The sequence below is a fragment of the Arachis stenosperma genome, chromosome 1 (genome assembly GCF_014773155.1).
Source record: "Arachis stenosperma cultivar V10309 chromosome 1, arast.V10309.gnm1.PFL2, whole genome shotgun sequence".
In the NCBI taxonomy this organism is placed as follows: Eukaryota; Viridiplantae; Streptophyta; class Magnoliopsida; order Fabales; family Fabaceae; genus Arachis; species Arachis stenosperma.
The window spans coordinates 12401395-12410368 of NC_080377.1; the positions used below are offsets into that span (position 1 = coordinate 12401395).

General features: G+C 30.6%; 1 protein-coding gene across 1 annotated transcript; it reads left to right on the forward strand.

Moving 5' to 3' along the window:
- Positions 1-226: 226 nt before the first annotated feature.
- Positions 227-655, forward strand: LOC130975371 (uncharacterized). The gene has a single exon (XM_057900181.1). It carries the CDS (start codon positions 227-229, stop codon positions 653-655), a length of 429 nt encoding a protein of 142 aa, XP_057756164.1.
- Positions 656-8974: the final 8319 nt, after the last annotated feature.

Here is an 8974-nt window from a genome sequence, read left to right on the forward strand (position 1 = left end):
TCCCAAGATAGATGGAAAACTTGATTATAGTTATTGGGAGACTTTGATGTCTACCCATTTGAAGGCCCAGAACTTGTGAAATTTCATTGAACCAAGTTTGCAAGAAGGAGCAGATGTTGTCCAACAGAGGAGAAATCAATTAGTGCTATCTCAAATTCATCAAGGTCTAAATTATCCAGTGTTTGGCAAAATAGCAAATGCCAAAATTGTAAAAGAAGCATGGAACATGTTGAAGCTGTCATATAAAGGCGTAGATAAAGCTCAAAAAGTAAAGCTACAATCTTTAAGAAGAGAATATGAAAGGTACGAAATGTCTAACTCAGAAACTGTTGAGCAATATTTTACTCGTGTTATAAATCTTGTCAATAAGATGAGAGTCTATGGAGAAGATATACCTGATAGTAAAGTGGTGGAAAAAGTTTTTCGCACCATGCCTAAGAAATATGACCATGTGGTGACTATGATACTAGAGTCCCACGATATGGATACTATGACGATTGCAGAGTTGCAAGGAATCATGGAAAGTCACATTAGTAGAATACTGAAGAAGTCAGAAAAATCAATCGAGGAAGCACTGAAAAGGCGAATGAATTTAAACAATGCTGCAGAATCAAGCCGTACACAAGAAGGACATGGTCATGGTTTCAATTTTTAAAATAGAGGCATAGGAAGTTTCAGAGGTAGAGGTTGTGGCAATTACAACCAAGGAAGTTATAATAACGTTACACCACTTAATCAAGGAAGAGGTGGAACGAATTTTAGGCCTGTCAACCGAGGAAGAGGTCAATGCAATTTTTATCAAGAAAGAACCAATTTTAACTACTTTCATTGTGAAAAGTATGGATACAAAGCAGCAGATTGCATATTCAAAATGGTGAATAACAATCAAGCACATGTTGCAGAAAATTAGCATCAAAATACTAATGATAATCCGGGTACTTAGACTTTATTTTTTATTACAAGTAATTCATGTGCTGAAGAAGAAAATATATGGTACTTGGATAATGCCTGTAGTAATCATATGTCTGGTATAAAGGAGTTATTTTTTTCAATAGATGATTCAATTAAACTATCATTAAAGTTTGGTAATAGTACAAATATCCCTATTAAAGAAAAAGGACACATACCAATTAGATTGAAAGATGGTTCTTTGAGTTATATTTCTGATATTTTTTATGCTCCTAAACTTGATTATAATTTACTGAGTATGGAGAAATTATATGAGAAGAGATATAAGATGACAACTTATCGTGGATATTGCACTGTGTTTGACAACAATTAAAGGTTCATAGATAAAGCAAAGATGACTTCAAACAGAATGTTTCCATTAAAAATTCAACATGTTAATCCCTCTTACATGAGTTCTATGATACTTGATGATAACTGGTTATGGCACATGTGGTTTGAACATTTTCATTTTTCTGGCCTGAACTACCTGTCAAGAAAAGGATTTGTTTATGGTCTACCACGAATTCATATTCCCAATTGTGCTTGTGAAATTTGTCAATTGTAAAAGAAGCACAGAGATCCATTCCCTATAGAAAAGTCATGGAGAGCTAGAAGATTACTTGAAATTGTGCATTCAGATCTCTACTCTGTAGAAGTTCTCAACAACGGTGGTAGCAGGTACTTTATCACTTTTATTGATGATTTTAGTAGATATAGATGGATATACTTTTGGAAGCAGAAATCAGAAGCATGTGATGTCTTTAAGACATTCAAGGTGTTTGTCAAAAAACAAAGTGGCTGTAAAATCAAAATTCTCATAACAGACGGAGGAACAGAATATGTTGCGTGTTCAGATTACTTTAAACAACACGGAATTCAACACAAACTAACAACTAAATATACTCCTTAAGAAAATAGAGTTGCTGAAAGGAAAAATAGAACCATCATGGATATGGTCAGATGCATGCTCAAGTCAAAACAAATGCGTAAAGAATTTTGGGCAGAAGTAGTCGCAACAGCAGCTCATATTTTAAACAGGTGTCCAACAAAAAGTGTTCGTGATAAAACTCCAGAGGAAGCTTGGAGTGAAAAGCGGCCTTCCATCCATCATTTCAGAGTCTTTGGGTGTATAGTTTATGCCCACGTACCAAATCAATTAAGGAAGAAGTTAGATGACAAATGCGAGAAGTGCATCTTTATAGGCTATAGCACAGACTCAAAAGCATACAAGCTGTATAATCCAGAAACAAAGAAAGTAATCATCAGCAGAGACGTGACATTTGACGAGAAAGACATGTGAGACTAGAATACAAAGATAGAAAAACAACCAATTGTAATTTCAAATACATGTGATGATGAATAAGAAAGACAACCGGACGCAACCGAACAACCAAAAACATCTAGAAGACCTCAAAGAGAGCGGAGACTACCTGCTAGATTAACAGATTATAAAGTTGGCAATGATAATAATACGTCCGATGAAGAAATCATAAATTTTGTTCTATTTTCGGATTGTGAGCCGTTGAACTTTGAAGAAGCCTCTAAAGACAACAATTGGAAGAAAGCAATGGATGAGGAGATTCATGCCATTGAGAAGAATGACACCTGGGAGCTGACAGATTTATCAGCAGATAAGAAGCCAATTGGAGTAAAGTGGGTTTACAAAACTAAGTACAAACCCAACGGTGAAGTTGATCGTTTTAAAATAAGATTAGTTGCTAAGGGATACAACACAAAAGCCAGGTATCGATTATTTTGAAGTATTTGCTCTTGTTGCAAAATTAGACATTATTCGTATGATTATTTCACTCTCGGCTCAAAATAAGTGGAAGATACATTAGATGGATGTTAAGTCAGTATTTCTAAAGACACTTTAGAAGAAAAAGTGTACGTTGAGCAACCTGCAGGATATGAAGTTCTTGGAGAAGAACATAAAGTTTACAAGTTGAAGAAAGCCTTGTACGGGTTAAAGCAAGCACCAAGAGCATGGTACAAGAAGATTGATTCTTATTTCATTGAGAATGGTTTCAGAAAATGTCCATTTGAGCATATTCTTTATATTAAATTCGTTGAAAATGGAGATATCTTGATCGTGTGTCTTTATGTTGATGATTTGATCTTTAGTGGGAACAATTTGAAGATAATTGCAGAATTCAGGGAGGCTATGATAAAGCACTTTGAAATGACGGATATGGGTTTGATGTCTTATTTTCTTGGCATCAAAGTTATTCAAAAGATGATGAAATTTTCATTTCTCAGAAAAAATATGTGCAAATGATATTTTGAAGAAATTTCAAATGGAACACTCAAAACTAGTTTCTACTCCGGTCAAAGAGAAGTTCAAATTGTTGAGAGAAGATAAAGAAGAGCAGTAAATCTCACATACTACAAAAGCTTGATTGGAAGTCTACGGTACTTGACTGCGACTAGACCAGATATTGTGTTTGGAGTTGGTTTGCTTAGCAAATTTATGGAAGAGTCTTGTATCAACCATTTACAAGTGGCAAAAAGAATTCTTTAATATATCAAAGGTAATTTAAATGATGGAATTTATTATGAAAATACTACTGAAGTGAATCTTATCGGTTATACGGATAGTGATTGGGCTGGATATATAGAAACAAAGAAAAAATACTTTAGGGTTTGTATTTCATATTGGTTCTGGAGCAATTTTATGGTCTTCAAAGAAACAACCAGTAGTTGCTCTCTCTACAGCAAAAGCGAAATATATAGCAACAGCAAGTTGTGCAATGCAAGCAGATTGGCTAAGAAGGATTCTTGAGGAATTAAACGAGAAACAAAGTACTCTAACAATAATATTTTGTGATAACAAGTCAGTTATTGTACTTTGCAAAAATCCTGTGTTACATGGAAGATCGAAGTATATTGACATTCGATTTCATAAAACCAGAGAATTGGTGAATGAGAAAGAAATTGTGATCGAATTCTGTTCAACTGAAGAACAAGTTGTAGATATATTTACAAAGCTGTTGAAGACCGAGTCATTTTACAAGTTAAAGAAGATGCTTGAAATGATTAATTCTATAAATTTGATTTAAGGGAGGCAATGTTGATTAAAAATTTTAAATCAACTTGCATGGACTAGAATCTTCATGAAACATGATTAAAGAATTGAAGAAGCAAAGTTTGAATTGAAAACAATAATCACCAATTTACTAGAAGATGTTAAAAATTTAAAGAATTACCAAAAATGTTCAAGAGAGGATGACAAAACATGCAAATTCTACAAACTTCATAATCATCACCAATGTAGTTTTAGTTGTTAAGAAAAAGAAATTATTATTTTATTAAAAAGTTTAGTCTATATAAAGCCATACATACTTTGTGTATCATGTGTGTTTCTTAAAATAAAAAAATATGTTTATGTGAGTGAGTAATTCTGGAGTTAATTAAGTGTGAATATTTTACTAATAGAAATGAATTATAGGATGGAAAGGAAAAAAAATTAATTTCCAAGTATAAAAAATCTCTCTATATATTTTGAAAAAAATACTATATGTATATATTAAAAATTAATTAATTATTAAATTAATTATTATATATTTATATATATATTATTTTATATATTTTCAATATATATATTATATTTTATGATATATTCTGTATTAACAAATAATTTAATAACTAATTTTTAATACACATGTTATAATTGATTTCTAATTCCAATATCACTTGAAAACTTTAAGTTAAAGATTATTCTTTTAAGGAACGATTATTTATTTATTGGATTTAGGCATGGGTAGGTGATGTAAGAAAAAATATTTATGGTACTCAATTTCTATAAATTAACATCAAAGGACCTCACTATTGAGATCCAATGAAGTAGACCTTGTGGGTTGTGGGGCATGGATGTAAATTAAATCACATATAGTTTTAGATTTTTAGTGGGTCCGGCAAACACATGTATACGTACAATTATACATCCATATACATGTCTACAATACGGATTTGATTATAATATAATATGTGGTATATCATCATTGAATTAAATTATTATTTAACCAATGAAGTGACTAGTTGTATACTAAGCTTGTAAACATCTCGAATAAATTAATTGGTTTAAAATTTTGGAATTTTCCATATTCAATGTATGTGAGACTCGGGCACTAGACATCTTATTAAAGTTAGATGAGCCTGTCTTATAATTAATTACATATACTCTTAAATTAATCATAGTTTTTCTGATTAATTAATTAATTTAATTAGCAGCCAAGGGGTTTGGTGGGACTGCATTGGATGGGTTGGTCTAAATGTGATGACAACCACCCAAGACCGGTGGTTTTCAAAGTTGGTGTATTCAATTTCTATCACCAAGGTCCTGCCACTTTCATTTTCACTCATTTTAATTTATTTTATTTATTCTTTTAAGATGTTCATTTAAAAACAGCACTATTCGTTTCAATTGAAGGAAAAATTCGAACTTAAAAGATTAATTTGAATTGTTTGAATAATTAGCTCATTCGATCATTTAAACAAAATTTGATAGTTTGAATTTTATCTTTTAGATACAGTAATTTATTGGCTAACAACATACTCTTAAAATAGAACTCAGATTCATAATAGATTAGTCATTGACTTGTCAAACAGAAAAATACTATGAATAAAAAAAAAAGTTAAAACTTTAGCATAACATTTTTCTTGACTTCTTTATTAAAGCAAAGATATAAAAGAATAATCTAATTTATATAAATCAAGATTATCTATAATGTTTTATGAAAATATTACATAATTTTTATAATAGAATTAAGACTTTTCTAATAGAATTAAGATTTATTCTTAAAAGTGTTATTATGAAGAATGTTAAAACCTAATGACATTGGCCAAGAAAATTCAAAAAAAAAATTGTTAATATTTTTAATGCATTAAAATTTTTAAAGTTGTATTTTTATTCAATTTTTTACTAATTTAATTTCTTTCATTATTAATGCAAAAGAGTTTTATGTAGAAAATGAATGATACATTATTACATTAACAAAAATATCTTAACGTTATATTTAAAAATGTATTTAAATATATGAATCTAAATAAAAAATTGCATAAAAATTATTATAATTACATTAAAGTTAAACATTTTTAGAGTAAAATGATAATTAAGTCCCTAAAAATTTGCACTTCGAATAGAATAGACCTTTAAAAAAAAAGTAACAAATAGATCCTCAAAGATTATAAACATTAGACACGTTAGACCCTTCTGTCAAGTGTTGACACAACGAAACGGAATTGACTACGTGTATTATTATTAATAGTGATATGTCCATTCGTGCGAGGTGGGAATAAAAACGTCGTCCTTTCAAGAAATCTCCCTCCCTCTAAGTTTAGAAATTTTCCTTAACCCTCCTCATGTCTTTTTATTTATTCACAAATACTTACAGACCATCAAAGTTTTCTTCTAAAATTAGTGATTTTCATGACGAGCTTGTGACATTGTAGAAGGAAGAAGACAGTGTGTGTTGTCGTGACATTCATCCTCCAGATAAGAAATTTTTTAGTCATTTTTGTGTTTTGAAGGTTGTGGTTTCTTTTTGTGTGATCCCAACGATGTAAAGAATTTGTGGTTTATGTTGAAAGTGTGTAAAGCAAGTGATTATAATTTTTTATTGGTAAAAATTTTGCATGAACCATTAAAATAATGTGAATGTCTACTCTTTTTAAGTTCATAGCTTTTTGTTCTTTGCTGAAAATCATGCATAAACCATCAAAAAATTATGAATTTTTAGTTGTTTGACTTGGTAGTGAGTTAATATTGTCTATAAAAAAGAAAGATCCTACAGAGCTACTGATGAATGAAAATACGCTTAGGAGGAGTCTTATGGTCACTTGTAGTAAGTGTGGCAATCTTAGCTACAATTACAAGGCTTACAAAAGAGTTCCAACAATAAAAAAAGGCACCAAAAAAAGGATCAAAGCTCAGTGTAAGTCTGTCCCTCAAGAGGAGTGTGCACTGTCTCATAGTGCACCCAGCATTAACAACAAGAGACTACTGTCGATCTTGAGGTTAGCTTTTAACTCTTTCAAACGTGAGGATTTAGTTGTCCGTGCAATATATTTTATGAGGGTTTAATTGTATCTTTCATAACTTTTATAAAGGTTTAATTGTCCCTTTTATAATTTTTATAAGAGTTTAATTGTACACTAAAAAGTAAAATTGTGCATGTTTTATGCAACTGTTATTCTATGTTTTAGCCAAATCAAGTCCTAGCAATGAATATCCCACAATCCACAAGCACAACTATAGTTAGTGTTACTGCTATTGCTAACAATGTCAACCCTGTTATTATATCTATTATTTATGGAATATATTAACCGTTGATGTTAGTCTAGTATTATGTAGGAGCAATTGTCAAACAAATCACTAAATCTAGCTCTCTTTAGGAAGAAAGAAGCTATGTTAGGCCTGCACAAATTCTTCACCCACAGCTTGCCTCACAATCACAAATAGTTCAAGGGCCAACTAATCATCTCTCTACAGACACAAGGACAACAACAAATACTGGATCAGTCTAAAGAATGTTGAAATTTTTAGGCCTAGGCCTTGGCATTAGAATATTGATTTTCTTAGGTTGAATGGATCATGACTTAATGCTTTTTGGATTTAAAAACTTTGATTTGAATATGCTGTTTTAGTGGATATAATGTAATTTTGGAGATAATATTTCTTTTTGGTAGATATGATGTTATTTTAGAGATAATGTTTTCTTTTGAATTTAACAAATTAGTGTTATGCTTTATGTTTTTAGGATAAATTTGGTCATATTTTGAATTCAGGTGATGTAATTTCATAAGTTTATTGATGTACTTAATTCACTTTGGGTAATGTTTATTATCTATGTTAATTATGTTTTACTTTGGATTACATATTGTGCTTTTATTATTGATGTAGTTGTTTATCAGATTTTGCAAACATTTAAAACAACCAGATAATATCATTTATTGTAAACAAACTACATGCTTACAATAATGGTTCATACTTCACAACTAACTTCATTCATGGTAAACAAATTATATTACATTTACAGTAATAATTCTAGTTCACTTAGTACTACTATACAAGACAGACACAACTACTGTAAATATAAACCCAATAAAAAAAAAAGCAAACATCCTTAAATCGACTAACAACAATTCTAGGAGATTCCTGCTTTTCCAACGCCAAAATTTTTTCCTCAAAATCAATCAATCTCTACTCCCAACCATGCTTTCTACTTTCTATAACTTTTTCATCCCCAACAGCTTCATCTAGTCATTTAAAGAATTTGCGGTATGGCAAATTCTCCTGTAAAAATTTTTTTTCAAGAAATGAAAACATTTTCTTTTTGCGCAAAACAAATCAAAGCAACTGTAAGAAGGAGATATCAATTACTCTAAAATTTGGGCATCCAAAAAATAACCGATCAGAATTCTCCATTGTTCTAGACTTGTATATTGTTGCATACAATTGACAATTACACTTGAAGCTTCCGGTGCTATTCATTTTGTGTTGTGTTAGGATTTTGTTTTGTTTCAGGGTGAATAATTAGGGATTTTGGACAATTAGAATTTGGGACATGTTAAAATCAAACAACATTTGAGGACTAATTTGTTCTCATTATTTAGAGTAATTCTAATGTGGCATTTAGCGGACACCTCACTTATATTAACAGTCCACGTCAGAAGCGCCATTAATCTTACTAACAGAAGGATGTAACGTGTCCACGTTTCATTTTTTAAAAGACTTAATTGTTACTTTTTCTTTTTCAGAGTCTAATTTGTTCAAACTTGAAATCTTTAGAGACCTAATTATCATTTTACTCAACTTTTTTATTTATGATACTCTTAAAAAGTGTCAATAAAATAAAATTATTGCTAACCAAATTCATTAAAAAAAAAGGTATAAGGTGAAGAAGCATAAAAAACAGGGGTCAGAATGCAAATAATGAAAAATACAGGGGCAATACGGGAATTATAGAAAATACTGATTTGCGTCAGCACTTAGCAGTTAACACCGTAGTCGCTGACCAAAAAGACC